The sequence below is a fragment of the Oncorhynchus gorbuscha genome, linkage group LG01 (genome assembly GCF_021184085.1).
Source record: "Oncorhynchus gorbuscha isolate QuinsamMale2020 ecotype Even-year linkage group LG01, OgorEven_v1.0, whole genome shotgun sequence".
NCBI lineage: Eukaryota > Metazoa > Chordata > Actinopteri > Salmoniformes > Salmonidae > Oncorhynchus > Oncorhynchus gorbuscha.
Genome location: NC_060173.1, coordinates 66,353,964 through 66,373,690, shown reverse-complemented (window position 1 = coordinate 66,373,690; position 19,727 = coordinate 66,353,964). Strand labels below are relative to the sequence as shown.

Genomic DNA, 19,727 nt, shown 5'->3' with positions numbered 1-19,727 from the left:
AACTGATCATGTTTACTGAGGTCTAATCACATGTCGTATTTAACCGAGACATGGGTTTCTCCTGTGTGATAGGGAACCCCTGGCAAACCCGGAGGCGATGGTGTGCAGGGAGAGCCTGGTATTGGAGGATCCAGAGTAAGTGCCTCCATACACTGTGTTTCTAGACTTGTTGACAGAACATTGTGTAGTTTGCGGTGTGCATGTTTATCGTCCCTTGCCAAAAAATCCATTACTGTCATTACACTTTTATTGGTATCAGTCATTACATGGGCTTTCATAGTAGCCATGTTTATACTGAAGCTAAGGGGCTGAACTAAGTCCAACAGGCAGTTCAACTTCAGATTCAAATCACACTCACTCTGTAACTAAACACAATTTTTTATCCACCAAATCTATTGGACACTTTGATTCTACAGGAGACCCGTCTCTGATGTAGACGTGTGTTTGTGATGCTTTTTGTCCTATTCAGGGCCAAGCTGGACCAATCGGTGCACCTGGAACCAGAGGTGAGGACGGAAACCCTGGACCAAGGGTAAGTGAACTACCAGCTCCATTTTAAATGTGGCACACTTCTGATATTGAAGCTTCTGCAGCATGTTAAGACCTCAGTCTCTTCTTTGTATCAAGACATACAGATAGATGTAGGATCTTAAGTTGAGTCAGAAAAAAAATCCTTTTGCAACAGGAAATGTGAATTATTATGTGGATTATAATTAATGGACATTTTTTGTAGGGGGTTGTCGTTAGGACAAATTAAGTCTGACATTTTAAAGTGGAAATTACGAATGTTAAAATTCTCAACAACAAAAGATTGGACATATGTAGGCTTCTCAAAGGAACAGTGCCAATATTAACCCCTAAAAACGTTGTTCCTAGTTATAGTAGATCTATCTAATCATTGATTTTAACCTAATTGTTTGTGCCACAGAGTGATGAATTACAAAAGGGTTTTCGTGTCCTCTTTGATATTAGATGTTTTTTTTTGTTTGTTGACATTTGAGTTTGGACTTTGAGATGTACTGCACGGCGCCATATAACTTGATGAAAAGGCATCTAATTGGGAATCACAGTAAACACAAGCAATGTGCGGTTGGAAAGAAGTAACACATGTTCTGTCGGAAACGCAGACAAAATGAATGCATGTGCCTCCCAGCTGACATACAGGAAAAAAATGCTGACACTGTTATAAGAGCACATTTCACATGTAGGGTCTGTAGGAGTGAATCTGCTTTGTAATCATGACATACGACAACACGCGTTGCTTCAGCATCTCTGTAACCTGACAGTGCCATGGTGTCAATGGTGAGAAGGTTTTCTCTGATTTGTTTGTTTTATTCCAGGGTCCAGGAGGAGCCCAGGGAACCCCCGGAGACAAGGGCAGGAGAGGAGCTCTGGGTCGCAAGGTACAGAACTGATCATCATTGGCAACGCTCTAGTCTAGCCTATGCCTCACAGTCATCCCAGCCTTGTTTAGGTTACAGTATATTCACAATGGCCTTAAGCCTCCCACTCTCCCGTTACTGGACACACATACACGGCCTATTAGAGTCAACACAGAATGATCCCTAACAAAACTTCCAGGCCCTGTGTCACATTTACTTCAAGTAACGGGGGTGAATGCAATTAAATCTGGAGGAAATGTCTGCGCGACTCAGAAGGAATGTTTTTTTCGAAGTGTGCTCTCTCTCTCTTTCTCTCTCTTTCCCTCTCTCTGCTTCTCATTCCTTGTATATCTGCATTATAGGGTGAGCCAGGAGAGCCCGGACCAAAAGGCATCGTGGGACCTCTGGGACCTCGTGGTGAGCCTGTAAGTCATTACATCACATTCTGTCAGCTAAACGCAATTGACACCTAGGGAAGATTAACAGATCGTAGACTACACACGTGCAATACATCATAATCTACAGTATGTTATTGGAGTTCGAATCATCTTTTCCCATTCTTATCCTATTTAGTGGATACATTTCTGACATTAATTGTTTCTATTGTAGCCCTATGACATTCTGCTCATATGAGCCCAGGCTTGTGACAGTGTGAGACACAGATTCTCTGCTCTTCTCCTGAAGTGTGCACTTGCACACTCCCCACTACAGATTTGAGCATAGTGTAAGTAAGGAATAAACATTGGTTGTAGGGAGTGTCCATCAATGTTCAAGGGATAGTTCACCCAAATGACAAATGTATATATTGGTTTATTTACCCTGTAAGCAGTCTATGGACAGAAATCCATGCTTTGGTTTTGTTAACCTGGTCACGGTCCAGTGTTAAATCCATGAAAGGGAATGTGCAAGTAGTCAACTTTAGACATGCTCCAGTCTCTTGGGCTTTCTGATGGCAATCTGGACATCATCATCACGGCCAGTTCAAAGAGCAGCAAGATTTATGTCTGTCTCTGAACTCCTCTCACTTCTTAGAACCTGGAGCATGTGTCTTTAATCTCTTAACTGGTATAATTTTGCTGAAGTGCTCGTACGTTCTGTCTCATTTCATTAGCCTCATACATGATCTGTCCCAATGCAGTGACTTCGTACACGGTACTAGTGCATAGTGTCCTGGTACTGGAATGATCAGTTTAGATCAGTGCATACAGTACTACTCAACTATTATCTCAGTCTGTACATTAGACTTGGGTTCAAATAGTATTTCACAGCGTTCAAATAGATTGAGTGTTTGCTTGTGTCTGCCTGGAGTGCCAGATGGGTGGGGTTTGGAACCATACAATTGGACCGTTCCTTTGTGCCAGGCAAGCTCAATCAAGCACAGCTAAAGTATTTGAACGATTTTTAATACTATTTGAACCCCGGTCAGCTGTACATAGTGATATTGTTCATTGTTTATCACACATGGTACTGTTAACTAAGATTGGGTCATTCGCTTTGCGCTAAGCTCAGTATTCTCTTCTTACAGGGCGAAGATGGTCGAGATGGATTTGGTATCGCAGGGCCCAAAGGAAGAAAGGTAAATAATCAATATGTCTGTTTGTCCCTCATATTCATATGTACTAGTCCAATCTGCACCTACATAATTAATGCAATCACTAATATCCAACAAATTCAACCAATACATCAATGTCTGATGTTATAATGAGCTTGCATGATGTTAAATTGCCATTATCAACCCATGCTCAAATGAACTGACAAATGTCTTCCTTTACAGGGTGATGAGGGCTTCCCGGGATTCCCAGGACCAAAGGTAATGTCAAGTACATCATCACCGTCACAGCTTACTCAGTTCAATTCAAGGATTGCTGAAATGAAGAAAAGCGCACTGTTTCATTCAAAGGATCTCAGATGGAAATGTAATGTCTGTAGAGAGTAGCCTCTCCAATTTGTTTTGCAACAAAAATGAAAAATTTGTCATTTTCAAAATCACCAATTTTCAAAATCACCAATTTCATATTGGTCAAATTCAGACAGGTGTCTGTCTTATTGTTCCACGTGACAGTTCCCACACTGATGTTTCTGTCACCATGCAGGGGGCGGCAGGTGATGGAGGAAACAATGGCGGACCAGGACCCATAGGAAACCGTGGCCAGAGGGTGAGTGCTTTAGCTGGGGTGGGAGACTGGGATGAGGGGTGCTGTGTGCAATGGGTGTTTCTTAACTGATAATATAACTAAAACAAGCACTGTGGTATGTGTTTGTTTTACCTAACTGAGTTGACTGCACTGACTGTAAGTAACTCTGGCTAAGAGTGTCTGCTAAATTGCCAAATAGAAATGTAAAAATATCAAGGTAGAGTGTACCATACAGTATGGGTAAATTGATGCATACATTTGGAATGAAATCATACGACTTTTTAAATCTGACTTGTAATGCTGTTGTATTGCTTTTTCTAGGGTGTTTCAGGTGAAATCGGTACTCCGGGTCAAAAGGGAGAGGTTGGATACCCCGGGCCTTATGTAAGTACTGACTTTTACAGTGGGTCCCTTTCTCAGACCCATATTTAATCATGGTCCTGGACTAAAAAGCACGTCCAATTGAGATTCTCCACTTATAATGCGTTTTAGTCCCAGCTTAATCTGGATACAGGAAACCAGCCGCATGTGTTCACAACACTTTATAAACCTTATATTCTCTCCTTGGCCCTGCATAATAATCCATAACTGTATAGATATTCATAGTCATGACTTTATAGTCTAAGACATTGTTAGCAGTTTAATTCAGCTCTAGGAAGAGGCTATCAATATTTACTCATAAAATGAAATATCTTGACCTTTTGTAACATTCACAGTCTTTGGAGGTTTGCGAAGTAGTATATGTATTGTATATAACGTCATTACAAACTGTTCACTGTTTATATAATGGACACAAATAATGATGTTGTTATCTGGAGTGGTGCCAGGCCTGAGAAAGTAGCCTAGTGCTTTGTCTCCTTCCAGCTGTGTCCATCTGTTCAACTCTGCTGTTTGTCTTCCCACAGGGCCAGAAAGGACCGAGAGGACCTGGCGTTGTGGTAGGAATCCATTTATCATACAGAAGTCATTTTGTATAGGAAAATTGACCAAAGTTTACATGTGTGGAATATGTACTGTACAATGTCTTAACATCGGTTTGAAATTGTCTGTTTTCTCCTTAGCAATGTGACCTTGTGAAGAAAATCAGAGACAACTGTCGTAAGTACAAAATGCTTACACTGATCACCATGTAATATACCATATTTAACGTATTAATTGGCACTAGAAGGGGCGGTAGGGGCACCCACAACCGTATGTCGTGTAAAACCACCTCAGATACACACTGCATAACCGACCTCCCTCCCTAGCCCCAAAATGTCAATATTTATTGACATGAGTACGAATACCCCTAAACTTGTTTTTCTTTTTCATTTTATCCTCAGCTTGCTGCTATGGTCAACAGGAGTGCCCTCTCTACCCCACTGAGCTAGCCTTCGCCCTGGACGCCTCAGACGGAGTGGGTCGGCCCGCCTTCAACAACATGCGTGACGCTGTGCTCCGCCTGGTCGGCAACATCACCATCTCCGAGAGCAATTGCCCACGCGGTGCCCGCGTGGCCCTCACCCTCTACAACAACGAGGTGACCACCGAGATCCGCTTTGCCGATGCACTGAAGCGCCGCTCCCTGGTGCAGCGTGTGGAAGGCTTGCAGGCATTACAGACGCGCAAACAGCGCAGCCTGGAGACAGCCATGAACTTCCTGGCACAGAACACCTTCAAGAGGGTGCGCAGCGGCTTCCTCATGAGGAAGGTCGCCATATTCTTTGTCAACGGGCCAGTGAAGGATCAGCGGGCAGTCAGCGCCGCGGCCCTCCGTCTCTATGACTCTGGCATCGCCTCAGTGTTTCTGGTCAACAAAGAGGATGGCCAGCTTACCAGAGCCCTGAAGGTAATGTAAAGGATGCCGAAATAGACCCCTCTTCCATAGGGTAAAGTTTTGCTCTGATACCATAACACAAAGTAGGGAATAATTTTGGCTTTGCTCCATTATCTACACTACCATAGTATTTAGAAGAAAGTGTTGGCATGCAATGTGGAAGTATAGATATTGGAATGTAGCTATTGTACAACACTTAAAAATGAATTTACAGAGCTGTCTTATTGTCAGCTGACCTGGCCATGTTTTTGAATTGTCATTGCTTCCTCCCTGTGTGTCAGATGAACAACACGGGGTCAGCACTGGGTCAGGTGATCGTACTGCCTAATCCCGGAAGTGCACAGTACAACTCGGCTATCCAAAAGGTCATGAGCTGCCACATCTGCCTAGGTAAGAGCTTTTCTCATATCTTCAGAGATTGACTTCACACAAATGCTGCATTGAATTGTTATTTATATTCAACACCCAAGACATTGTGCGTTCTTATGTTCTACATTTTTTATTTATTTATGATGGTGGAACTGATTAGTCCAAACTTTCTTTCTGATCATAGTTATTCTATTGTAAGCTTATTGGATGCACATTGCCTCTTGGTGCCATTGACAGTTACATACGAAACGAAAATAGCTTTCCAAACAAATGCAGTAAGACATAATGAAAACCATAACAAGCCAAAATGCTTGAGACAATTTCTGTGTTCATTTATTCTCCAGACTCCTGTGCTCCAGACCAAATGTGTGACTACGTCCCCCCTCAGCAGTCGAGAGACAGGAGGTCCTCCACCACCGACGTGGACATTGACATGGCCTTCGTCATGGACAGCTCCGAGACCACCTACCCCACTGTCTTCACCGAGATTAAACGCTATGTTGCTCACATTGTAGAGCAACTTGAAGTCTCGTCAGACCCTATGGCATCCATCCACCACGCCCGTGTGGCTGTGATCCAGCAGGCACCCTACGAGTTCCTGCGCAACAGCAGCGGCTCGCCGATCCGCGTGGACGTGGGTCTGACCGACCACCGCTCGGCCCAAGACATCCGCAACTTCCTCCTGGACAAAACGCCCCAACTGGAGGGTGGGCGGGCGCTGGCGGCAGCCATCGAGCACACGGTGGAGCAGGTGTTTGAAAGGGCGCCCCACCAGCGTGACCTCAAGATGCTGACATTGTTCGTGACAGGCCCAGTGGAGGAGGATGAGGAGCGGCTGGTTGCCGTGGCCACCGATGCCAAGTGCAAGGGCTATTTCTTGGTCATCCTGGGCGTTGGCGAGAAACTTAGTGCTGGGGACGCCCGCGTGATGATGCGCATGGCCAGTGAGCCCTCCGACGTCTTCTTCAAGAGGCTGACCAGCACCTCACACTTCTACGACAAGCACATTCAGAACTTTGGCCGACTGCTGCCCAAGTATCTCAGCAGTAAGTGCTTTATTTCACACTGTTGCCGTATTTTGAGTACCTGTTAGATGTCCACCTTTTATTCACCTTATATGTCCACCTTTTATTCACCTTTTATGTCCACCTTTTATTCACTGACGAATTCAATAATTAGTTTGAATGCACATACTTGTTAACACATTGACAGTCGTTCAGGTTGACATTGTGGAAACCACTTACAAACGCGTTGTGAGGGCCTTTGAGTCAGGTTGACACTGTAGGTGAAGATTGTCCTTTTCCTCTTGTGTCTGCAGTTGAGAACGCTTTCTACATGTCCCCCGAAGTCTCCAAAAACTGTCATTGGTACCAGAGTGACCAGCCATTCCCCAAGTTCCCCTTCCCCAAATCACACCACAGCCAAGAGTGAGTATTCAGATCATGTTACATAATACATTTGTATCATATTATGACATTGCTCATCATGATTGTCATGTAAATCACTATAGTTTATGTATTGGTAGAATTCAGAGGCTGGAGACCCACGGAGACAACGAAGCGTGTTTCAAAAATCCTCTAATTTAATAAAGACATTTTTAAGTAAAATATAATGGGGAAAGGGAATGAGAAGGCTCCTTACAGTGTTGGGAAGGGATCACAGAGGTGATTTAATGAGGGTATGAGGCATGAGTTGGTGTTCAGAGGCATGACGTCAGTGCAGTACAGGGGTTGAGGTGTTGAGGCTTCAGTGCAGGACAGGCTCATCATGGATGGATGGTGTTGGAGAAGAGCTCAACTCTTCCACTGAGGGCAGGACAGGATTTGACTGAGAAGACAAAACAACAACACAACACAGTTAGACAAAAGAGCTAAGAATGAGTTTGCCCAAGCAAGGAGTAAAATCATTGATGTGTATGATGTCAGGAATCATGAATTTGCCCAAGGTGTGGAAATGCTGGTTACAAGGTTTAGGTGAACAAATTCTATATTTTAAAATGTTTATTAGACAAACATACAGACAGACAGGTGCACCAAGAGACAGACATGATCCTCCGAAGTGTCTCGCATTGATGTGTAATAATGTGAATGTGTTTGTCTATGTGATTGACTCTACGTACAGTAATGAGAGAAAAATGACAGGGCTACTCACAGGGCTTGGAAAGGACACATTCAATGTGCTAGTGGATGAGAGGGAATATGAGACATGACTTCTGTTCATAACAAAGAGTTGACACTGGTAGTGGAGTGGTCATGCCCTCTTAACCAGGGAACAGGAGGAACTTAGAAGTAAATACAAATAGAAGATTAATTGCAAACCATCCATTACATGATCGATGCAGGTTTATTCTAGAAGCTTGAAACTGATCTGGGCACGAAAGGGGTTCTTCAATAAGAAATCCACTTCATTGTCATTAGTGTTAGCTAGCCATTCTGGCAGAGAAACCTGCACTCTGGTAGCTAGCTAGCTAACTACCTGCTTGCTACTAAAGTTTTAAAAAATTAAGTTTTAAAACCAAGAAAACAATATATAATCTACCTCCTCCATCTCCTAATTTGAATTGAATAATATCCCCCCAAAAGTCAACTCTCAATCTCAATCTGTCCAACAATGTCACCAGCTCACCAAGCTTCTAAACCACACATACATAGTACTAAGTTCACTCTTTGATGGACAACATGTCAGTTCATACTGCAAAGGCTTTGATTGGTTGGAGGACGTCGTCTGGAAGTCGTCCTAATTACCATAGGTCTGTGGAAGGGGGTGAGCAGCATGAGCAATATATGTTTTGTATTGAAGTCAATGTAGCCAGAAGAGGATGGAAAATAGCTGTCCTCCGGGTACAACATGGTGCTACCCTAGAGGGTGCTGTTGAGACTACTCAAATCAAAGCAAATCAAATGTATTTATATAGCCCTTTGTACATCAGCTGATATCTCAAAGTGCTGTGCAGAAACCCAGCCTAAAACCCCAAACAGCAAGCAATGCAGGTGTAGAAGCACGGTGGCTAGGAAAAACTCCCTAGAAAGGCCAAAACCTCGGAAGAAACCTAGAGGACTACTGTAGACATTCATTTCAAAACAGTGTCTTTTAATCAGGTATTTGGCAACATATATTTCATATAGTTTTATCTTAAAAGGATAACTTTTTTAAGGTTTCATTATATTAAATTTTTCAGAAATTCACTGAGTAGGATGGTCCTCCCCTTCCTCCTCTGAGGAGCCTCCACTGGTAGAATGCTATATATTCTGTGTCAATTATCCACTCTCTGTGTAGGAAACATCAAAAACACCATGAAAATCACCAGGCAGTCCATCCAAGAAAGCACAAAGGTAAGACATGAAATATAAAATGAAATAACAGGGTTTACATCCAGTTCAATAAATCAATACCCATTTCCTGTGGTGGTTCAAAGACTAATCAATTGTCAATGTCTCTTTTGTTTATTGACTGTGATTTTATTGTCTGCTTGTGTGTTATTTTTGCGTGTGTGTTAATACCACACGGTTTGACCACTAGACCAAGAGGAGTTGCACGTAACCAACACCACTTCCAGTGGCCTGACCCTGCACTGGGCCAGCCCAGACCCCAAGCTCATAGCCTACTTCGAGGTGGTGGTGACGCGCCTGCGCGACCACACACTGGTGCTGAGGAGGAATGTGACAGGCACGGAGCTCACTGTAGGCGGCCTGGAGAGCGCCCAGACCTACCACGCCGTGGTGACCACACGCACCGCCCAGGGCCACGTTGCGGCCACACACAAAGGCATTATTACCACCAGTAAGTCCATGAACACACCACAGTGATTGTCTGGTGTGCTTAGGTTACCTGTTTTACTCTGCAATGGTGATGTCAACCTGAAATCCATAGTCAATGATCACAGTTTCGCCAGAGCGATTGATTGTTATGTGTATACTTTTCAGTAGGCCTTTATTATTCTGAAAAGTAAGATTTCAAAATGATTGTTATGATAATTAAATGACTATTGGTTTATTGTTGTGGAACATCCAAGAAATGGTTAAAGGGACTTTTCCTGTTTCGTCAATATCTTTTTGGCGTTCATATATTTCATTAGAATTTGTACCTTTTTGTAATGTAAGACAAAACAAGTCACCTGTTGGCAGACAAAGCCACACAACATCCATAAATATTGTTTTAACTGAATCCACTGACCATTATTATGTAATGCCTGATTGGACAGAAGCAGCAGCAGAGCATAAGATCGCTGCTCCCATGGAGGTGACTGGTATCATAGCCACTACACCACTGGACAAACCAGAGATTGGTGAGTGACACTTGTCGTGTGTGTATTTGTGTGTGTGAGCGAGCGAGCGAGAAAGATGGTTGGCGTAATTTAAACCAGGATTTCTTTAAACAGTTAGCTGATTTATGAGGCATTGAGGATAATTGATTTGTCCCATGGGAACTTGCAATTCAAACTCTAAAATAGCCAGCCTCTACATTTGAGAAGCTTTCCCCTTTGTTTCTATCAAATGGTCTCTAAATGAGAATTCATTGTGTTTGGATTTTCATTGGCAGCATTGTTGTTACTACAATGAATCCAAATGTATGGAGCAGCATCACTCTTCATTAAGCTTTATCACACATGATGCTCCATTATTTTCAAGTTAAAAGCCCACTCATATATAATTAGTTTAAAATATGAAATATGTCTGTAAATATCACAGAGTGGGCCTTAAAGAAAATAACAAATGGGTTTTTAATATACACGGAATGTACAAAACATTAGGAACACATTCCTAATATTGAGTTGCACCCCCCTTTGCCTTCCGAACAGCCTCCATTCGTCGGGGCATGGACTCTACAAGGTGTCGAAAGCATTCCACAGGGATGCTGGCCCATGTTGATTCCAATGTTTTCCACAGTTATGCCAAGTTGGTTGGATGTCCTTTGGGTAGTGGACCATTCTCGATACACATGGAAAACTGTTGAGCATGAAAAACCTAGGAGCGTTGTAGGTCTTGACAGGTGACATCGATAAGGGATCATAGATTTCACCTGGTCAGTCTATATCATGGAAAGAGCAGGTGTTCCTTTCCTTATATTTTGTATACTCAGTGTGGAGCCAAGAAGTCCAGAGGAGAATATTACTTAATAAACAACAGAACTGTTCACAGACAATATCTTCAGTATTATTTTAGTGCCTTTAACTTTTATAGTGAGAGACCGAAAATGGTCTTAAAATAAGTAGGTTGCAGGACCATCAGAGCTGTAAACTTGCAATATCTGCAGTCTATTTGTCAGTGCAAAACTTACAAAGTCTAACATGTCTTGTGGAAAATAACTTCATTGATGAAGATTTATTGCTCACATGTTGAGCCTTGGAGTGAGGCCACTGCAAGCGCTCCCTTATGGTAGAAATATAAGGTAGTAATAGTTAAGAGGTGAGGTCATCTACAATAGTTGTCATAGTGACTGCTGATGTTTTATTTATAGACATACTGTATATATTCATGATCTATGTACATGTCATATGATATATACTGTATATATTATATAAATACACTACCATTCAAAAGTTTGGGGTCACTTAGAAATGTCCTTGTTTTTGAAAGAAAATAAATTGTCCATTAAAATAACATCAAACTGATCAGAAATACAGTGTAGACATTGTTAATGTTGTAAATGACTATTGTAGCTGGAAACTGATGATTATTTATGTAATATCTACATTGGGGTAGGGAGACCCATTATCAGCAACCATCACTCCTGTGTTCCAATGGCACGTTATGTTAGCTAATCCAAGTTTATAATTTTAAAAGGCTAATTGATCATTAGAAAACCCCTTTGCAATTATGTTAGCACAGCTGAAAACTGTTGTGTTGATTGACAATAGGAACATGCTATACTAGCACTATGTAACGTGCAAAGCAGAAAGGACTTTATCGTAGCGTGGTTTTGACAGGTTCGCTTGAGTCCAAGACTGTGGATCAATTCATGTACTTTCTCAGCATTACCCGAGAGGTACTTGTGGATTTGGCTCAACAGGATTAGGTACAGATGGTGGTTTCGCTGCATATCACAGAGATCACACAGCCACAGACCTAATACATTACTAAAATGTACTAACATTAATATGTATTAACTCTGATAGCAACATCGTTAATGGAAGAGCAGTTTATTGAATATGGCTATTATTCCTTCATCTCAACAATTCATTAATAGAAACCTATGCTCCTGTACAACTTCTACCTTTTCCACTCGACTCACAATTAACAATTTACTGTTCAAAACTACTCACAATATTAATTGCAGATTAGAGATTACAGATTAACCACTATAATGTGCAATAGTCCTACTAATTGATTTTCACGAGTTTCATTTACCAGCAATGAGATAAATTTAATTTCCTAACAAATGTTCTGCTTTCACTTTTCAAACACTTCTAGCCATTAACAATTTCATTACATATTAATGACTTACTGTTTTGTGATGGCTGACAACTGGCTCACAGTAACTCAAATATGCTTTTAGATGGGTGATGTTCATCATAACCATACTAATACCTCTCTCCTCTCTCTTACCCCTCTTGTGACTGGTCTTGTTTTTGCATGTTCTAGCTAACGAGCTCACAGACCCATGCTCTCTTGACTTTGACCCTGGATTGGCGTGCAAAAACCATCAGGCTAAGTGGTTCTTTGACAGAAAGAATGGGATCTGTACCCAGTTCTGGTATGGTGGTTGTGAAGGCAATGGCAATAGGTTCGAGACTGAAGCCCAGTGCTTGAAACGCTGCATGAGGTCAGGTGAGTGGTCCTTGTTGCCAGGTTTTCTGAAAGCTTATAGAGGCTCTTTGCACCTGACTGGTCTACTTTGACAAAACTAACTAAGTAGCCAATTGTTGACTGTCTTTTGCTTAATAACAGCTGTTTTAAGCAGTCCTGATAGCTCATGTCATGCTTTTGAAAGCAAATGCATATTATGTTACCTGGTTAGCTAGCTGATAAACTAACCATGGTACTTTTGTATATTGTTACTTGAGTGTTATTTCATGTGACATACACCAAAGTCACCTATCATGACTGTACACAACATCTATTATATCATGCTATCACACTGTAAAAACAGCTCTATGACATATAGTTCAATTAAAGTGTTATGGGTTGTTGTAGATCAGTTGGTAAAAGGTTGACTTCAGAAACTCTTTTTTTTTCTTATTCTACATCACCAGAACCTGAGCAACAAGTGGAACAGCTTCAGACTGAGATCCTTTCAGCTCCCGGTAAGTAAAGCCATTGATATACACTGAAAACAATATATATAAATGCAACAATTCCATAGATTTGACTGAGTTAGAGGTCATATATGGAAATCAGTCAATTAAAAAAAAATGAATTAGGCCCTAATCTATGGATTTCACATGACTGGGAATACAGATGTGCTTCTGTTGGTCACAGATACCTTAAAAAAACAGGTAGGGGCTTGGATCAGAAAAACATGCAGCACACAACACATCTTCTTTGCATAAAGTTGATCAAGCTGTTAAGTGTGGTCTGTGGAATGTTGTCCCACTCCTATTAAATGGCTGTGCGAACTGGATAATGGCGGGAACTGGAACACACTGTCATAAACGTCGATCCAGAGCATCCCACACATGCTCAATGGGTGACATGTCTGGTGAGTATGTAGGCCATGGAAGAACTGGGAGATTTTCAGCTTCCAGGACTTATGTACAGATCCTTGCGACATGGGGCTGTGCATTATCATGCTGAAACATAATGCGATGGCAGTGGATGAATGGTACGACAATGGTTCTCAGGATCTCGTCACGGTATCTCTGTGCATTCAAATTGCAATTGAAAAAAAATGCAATTGTGTTCATTGTCCGTAGCTTATGACTGCCATTACCATAACGCCATCACCACCATGGGGCACAAATCACTCGCCCACATCACTCGCCCACATCTGCCATCTGCTCGGTACAGTTGAAACCGGGATTCATCTGTGAAGAGCACACTTCTCCAGCATGCCAGTAGCCATCGAAGATGAGCATATGCCCACTGAAGATGGTTACAACGCCGAACTGCAGTCAGGTCAAGACCCTAGTGAGGACTATGAGCATGCAGATGATGGTTTCTGACAATTTGTGCAGAGATTCTTTGGCTGTGCAAAGCCACAGTTTCATCAGCTGTCCAGGTGGCTGGTCTCAAACATTCTACAGGTGAAAAAGCTGGATGTGGAGGTCCTGGACTGGCGTGGTTACACATGGTCTGCGGTTGTGAGGCCAGTTGGACGTACTGCCAAATTCTCTAAAATGATGTTGGAGGTGGCTTATAGTAGAGAAATTAAAAATACACATTACCTGGCAACAGCTCTGGTGGACATTTTTGAGTTGCCAATTTTCACGCTCAACAGTTTCCCATCTGCTATCAAGAATGGTCCTCCACCCAAAGGACACCCAGCTAATGGCAGGCCAGTAGTCAAAGAGGGTCATTGATGAAAGAGGAAAAAATAGGCTGACAAAGCAACAGACCGGCTACAGTCAGTCAACTGACAGTCCAGTACAACATTGGTGCCCAAAGACCCATAAAATAATATCTTTACACAAAAGCGGTATGGCAGCCCACGACCTTACATAAGTTCCACTTTTTTCAGCAAAAAACAAGGAATTGCAGTTGCAGTGGATCGAAAACACTGGACATGGAGGTTTGTAAAAACATTGCCTGGTCTGAAGAATCCCAGTTCCTGCTGTTTCATGCTGATGGGAGGACTAGGCTATGGAGAAAACCACATGAGTACATGCATCCATCATTCCGCATGTCAACATTGCAGGCTGGTGGTGTGAGGGTGTTGGGTATGTTTCCATGGCACACATTGGGCCCCTTGATAAAAGTGGAGCAACGGTTGAATACCATAGGATATCTGAACATCATTGCCAGGTGCATCCTTTCATGGCAGCAGTGTATCCATCTACAAATAGATTTTTTTTTTTGCAGGATAATGCCCCATTCCACAACGCTAGGATTGTCTAGGAATGTGTCCACGAAAATGACAGTGACTTCAGATTACTGCAGTGGCCTTCCCAGTCACCAGATCTCAATCCAATTGAGCATCTGTGGAATCAGATGGAACGAGCTATTCGGAGTAGAGATCCACAACCAGCCAACTTGACACAACTGTGGGAAGCATTGGAGTCAACATGGGGCAGCATCCCTTTGGAATGCTTTTGACACCTTGTAGAGTCCATGCCCCGATGAATTGAGGCTGTTCTGAGCCCAAAAGTGGGTACAACTAAATATTCCTAATGTGTTGTACATATATGCCATTTAGTAGATACTTTTATCAAATGCAACTTAGTCGTTATGGCATACAATTTACACATGGGTAGTCCCAGGAATCAAACCCACTACCCTGGCATTACAAGCACCGTGCTCTACCAACTGAGCTACAAACGACCACTATTCTCAGACTATGGTGGAAAAAACATGCCTCACATTTAGTTGTGGTCTCTCATCTTAATACATTACAGCCGGATCCATTCCAACTACCTCTGTAGAACATATGACCGGCTTTGATCGCTGTTGAGTGCGTCATCCAAATGCTTTGCGGTTCAGCTGACATAAACATGAAAGCATTTCCTCCTAACCAACATGTCTAGGTTTCAGGCAGGCAACTCTGACTCTCAACTGAAACATGATTTAAATTCAGTCCTCTTGCCCAGATCCGTTGAAAACAGTGATATATAATCTCTACTGTAGCAGGTTATATACATTACGTAACACAATTTCCTCGGTCTGTGTTCACTTTGGAAACAAAGATTCCCTTTGTGTCTGGCTATAAACCCTCCAATGCCTCTGAATGAAGTATGGAATGAGTGAAAAGCCAATCATGGAGAAAGGGAAAGTTATACTTTAGTCTTCGCTGAGACCGGGCCAAGTCATAAGTGTGGAGCAAATTAATGAAGAGGGCTATTCTTTGCATGGTAGATTGTGTTTTGGACTAGTGAACTTTGCAAAAATGAGCCTGATTAAGTGGTTCACTGTCAGATTTAGTTTTCCGAGGTCTTGGCCTAAATGGGCAGCAGAGAGTTCTTATTATGATCTGTAGTACTGTAAACTATATTTGAGATCTTGAGTTTGAAGAAGGAATGGCTTGTGGTGGGGAGTGCTTTCTCTCAAGTTGTATATCATTTTTCACCTCTATTATGTTACAATTAATATCGATTTGGACCAACTATTGGATCATACAGGCATCCCCAAAAACACGTGGACAAATATTCAACATAAACAGATGTCATGTCAATGGATAACAGATGTCCCTGTTTTGTGTTATCCGGAAATGAATTACAACATGTCTCCACAAACAAAAAACTGACAACATGTTTATTGACGTTGGATGTCATTCGATGTTCATTCCCACTGCATGAAGCATGTTCTGTACACACTACACCTGCAAAAACATGTCCTGAGCTACACCATTGTATTATATCCTAACAGTGTACCTTTTCAGAGCAGAGTGTTCTGCGGTGTCCTTGCTTGCCTACGTGCACAATGCATAGGCTTTGGCTAAACGGCTTAACCCTGGTTTTCGAACCATGTCAGACACATATTCATTGGCCTGCCTATTCTCACCTCCCTCACAGCGGCCTTGACAGGAGTGGAAATCTGTCAGCTCCCCAAAGAGGAAGGCGCATGCGCAAAGTTTGTTCTCAAGTGGCACTACGAAGCACTCAGCAAGAGCTGCACACGCTTCTGGTACGGAGGCTGTGGCGGCAACCAGAATCGCTTCGAAACTCAAGAGGAGTGTGAGAAGGCCTGTGGAAAAGCAGGTGGGTCTAGCTAGTCTTATATATCTGTGTGTGTCTTTGTCTGTCTCTGCTATTGCCTGTCCATCTATTTTTCCATTCATTCATCTATTTGTACAATAATTATATTTAGTTGCTGGTGTCTGTCGAACTGTCGAGATGTCCATCTATTTAGTCATCGGTCTGTATACACTGAGTATAAAAAACATTAAGAACTTGTTAAATCCACTTCAATCAGTATGGATGAAGGGAAGGAGACAGGTTAAAAAAGGATTTTTAAGCCTTGAAACAAGTGAGAAATGGATTGTGTGTGTGTGCCATTCAGAGGGTGAATGGGCAAGACAAAATATTTATAAGTCCCGTTGAACCGGGTGTGGTAGTAGGTGCCAGGTGCAACTGTTTGTGTCAAGAACTGCAACGCTGCTGGGTTTTTTACACTCAACAGTTTCACGTGTGTATCAAGACTGTTCCACCACCCAAAATGCAACTTCATTTTTTTGGAAAGTGTTCGTAATGTTTCGTATACTCTGTGTATTTATCTAGTAATTTAACCGTCGGCTGTCAACTCACCTCCTTGTAGTTAGATATACACTATATATATAAAAAAATATGTGGACACCACTTCAAATGAGTAGATTTGGCTATTTCAGCCATATCCGTTGCTGACAGGTGTATAAAATCGAGCACATAGCCATGTAATCTCCATAGACAAACATTGGCAGTTGAATAGCCTTACTGAAAACCTGTTCCATGTTCCATCTGTCAATCCACCTAAAATTAATTTCTCAGGGACAGACATGCTATTGCAAATATTTTGTATGTGTAAATAAATGCTCAGTGGAGTTTTCCTTCAATCTTGTCCTGAGGGCAGCTCTGCCTGGAGGGCAAAAGGCATGGGATTGGTTGGATGAAAGCCGCGCAAACCCCGAGCGGCACTCACAGCGACGAGTGAGAATGAAAGGAAAGAGAAGAAAAGGCTCGCTAGGTGGTAGGTTGGGGGTAGAATGGGGGCGTAAACAAAGGTTTCTATATGCAAAGTTACTCTTTCGAATCTTACCACAACCCCTAACCTTTACCAATAACATTTATTTTATAAACTTAACCCAACACCTAACCCTAACCTTAGCCAATTGGGATTACGGGTCTAAACTTAACCAGTCACATTTCATGACTAACGTTAACCAATCACATTTGATTCTGCCCTTGAGGTAGACCTGCCCTCAGAACAAGACCAGATCAGGGAAACTCCAAAATGCAGGGAGAATTGGTGTTGTGTTAAAATCATGTTTGTCTTCTTTCCTGCTTTTCACCGACAGCACCTGTCAACCAAGGAGTCATTGCCGCAATACGAACATAGGAGGACATTGATTCATTGTCAACATATTCCTCTTCTGAGATTCGGAAGAAAACCAATTCAAATGGCAAAAGAAAAGCTATACCAAAGGAAAGGTGGCTGCACTGGATTCCATGAACAGGATTTGATCAAAAACAATCTTGAAGTAGTCTTTTTCACAAAATGAAAGCAACACAATTTGCTGCATGATTTCTCCTACTGGTGCTACATAGTGTTTTTTAGTTCTCTGATGGAGTTGCAGAGTACATCCAGTGTTTGTAATGTAAAACATTCTGCAACAGTTACACCATATGTTTAACATAAAATAATAAACTCATGAGAATAAGGTTTTATAATTAAAATGTATGTGTATGACCATCTTGGGACAGAGATGATCAATAAATCGTTATTTACACACACACACACACACACACACACACACACACACACACACACACACACACACACACACACACACACACACACACACACACACACACACACACACACACACACACACACACACACACACACACACACAGGTCCACAATGACTTTGAAAGGGTCATCATAGGTTTATTTTACTTCACTATATAAGTAAGTAAGCATTTCACTGTTAATCTACACATGTTGTTTACAAAGCATGTGATGAATAACATTTGATTTGATATATCCCCCAATTTACTTTCCCTCACCATGCCAAATACTCTCCTAGTTGCAGAGTTCACGCTGATGCTAACACAAGTCCTACCTGGCAGTGTGTATATAATGAGTTAAACCAATTTCTCAGCGTCTAAAGGAATTCATCATGTAACGTCAATGCACTTCTGGAACCACTGCCTCAAACACATGTTTCGGTTTTTGAATATGGAATGTAATTGTCAAGCTGTTTTTTGTTTTGTTTTACTAAACTTTGTGTTTCATCTGGGAACGGGGGAAATAAAAATGAATTAGACTTTCTAATAAACTCGAGCATTGAATTTCTTCTTTTTGATCTCTTGAATCACCAACTATGCAACACGCTGTGTATCTAACATCAAAACATAGAATCAAAGAGCAAAAGACTGGAGAAAATGCAGAGGGAAGGAATTAAACCAATGAAACTCTATTTTTGAACATGGGAATCAAATGGACAGGACTGTGTAAAAGAGGAAGTTCAGGGTCTGGGCTGTAAGGCTGAAGGAAATCTGGTACATGACTCAGTTTGAGAGCAAAGCCCTTGTAAAGTACTGACTGTTCCTTGGGGCCTGTGAAATGTCAGAGTGACCAAGAAAGAGACAAAGGCCAAAAGGGAAAAAGGAAGATCTTAAGCACAACAAATTCTACCATATTGCATGAATTGGATTTGTAACATATCACACAAATTGCAAAATGTGTATGATATCATACAAATTGTTACATTCACATCACACCAAATGAATGGTGTAGTACACAATTGGATGACTTAGTAAACAAATAAAGGGGGCTAGTTTTGGCTCGTGAGCACCACTTTCAAAACGACTGTCTGAAATTATACAAAAGTTTGTGAGTGCATCTTTAACAGAGTGTGTGTGTGCATCTGATACTGACACAACATAGGGTAATTTTGTATCATTTGTGAGAGGAGTAGGTAAAGGTCCAGCAAAGCACTTACAGAAGTCACTTGAGTTTAGGGATTGATCATCTAACCAGTAAAGAAGTTGAGATGGGACTACTAGCACCATTTAAGTATTATATTCCACTGTTGAAAATAGAATTGCCGTAGTATGATTGGCTTACTACTGTACTCATTAAGTTGATGCATTCATCTTCTAAGTGATCAAGTTCACGTTCATTGTGACGAGAAAGTATTTATCTGTGGTCTATTATTGTTCTTCATTACAACATTAAACTTGTCTTGACCTGTCTCGCCAAGTAGGACTGGTACACCATACTTTTTATGTCTCTGT

At 41.8% G+C, this 19,727-nt stretch overlaps 1 protein-coding gene across 11 annotated transcripts in view; it reads left to right on the top strand.

Annotated features, from left to right (window-relative positions):
• The window catches only part of LOC124041178 (collagen alpha-3(VI) chain-like), an 87,620-nt gene extending 69,458 nt beyond the window's left edge, over positions 1-18,162 (top strand). For 8 of the 11 annotated variants that reach the window (XM_046358526.1, XM_046358536.1, XM_046358516.1 and 5 more), the window contains 22 exons: positions 73-135; positions 470-532; positions 1,341-1,403; positions 1,745-1,807; positions 2,908-2,958; positions 3,157-3,192; positions 3,476-3,538; positions 3,839-3,901; positions 4,423-4,455; positions 4,579-4,615; positions 4,840-5,345; positions 5,615-5,723; positions 6,047-6,748; positions 7,021-7,129; positions 8,979-9,034; positions 9,222-9,482; positions 9,904-9,987; positions 12,284-12,469; positions 12,895-12,945; positions 16,306-16,491; positions 17,339-17,455; positions 17,784-18,162. In XM_046358526.1, the coding sequence (XP_046214482.1) occupies positions 73-135; positions 470-532; positions 1,341-1,403; positions 1,745-1,807; positions 2,908-2,958; positions 3,157-3,192; positions 3,476-3,538; positions 3,839-3,901; positions 4,423-4,455; positions 4,579-4,615; positions 4,840-5,345; positions 5,615-5,723; positions 6,047-6,748; positions 7,021-7,129; positions 8,979-9,034; positions 9,222-9,482; positions 9,904-9,987; positions 12,284-12,469; positions 12,895-12,945; positions 16,306-16,491; positions 17,339-17,455; positions 17,784-17,824 (2,943 nt within the window). In that variant the 3' untranslated portion in view covers positions 17,825-18,162. The remainder of the gene's footprint in view (positions 1-72; positions 136-469; positions 533-1,340; positions 1,404-1,744; positions 1,808-2,907; positions 2,959-3,156; positions 3,193-3,475; positions 3,539-3,838; positions 3,902-4,422; positions 4,456-4,578; positions 4,616-4,839; positions 5,346-5,614; positions 5,724-6,046; positions 6,749-7,020; positions 7,130-8,978; positions 9,035-9,221; positions 9,483-9,903; positions 9,988-12,283; positions 12,470-12,894; positions 12,946-16,305; positions 16,492-17,338; positions 17,456-17,783) is intronic. The other 3 variants (XM_046358463.1, XM_046358457.1, XM_046358468.1) reach the window with 3 other exon arrangements.
• The last annotated feature ends 1,565 nt before the right edge of the window (positions 18,163-19,727 follow it).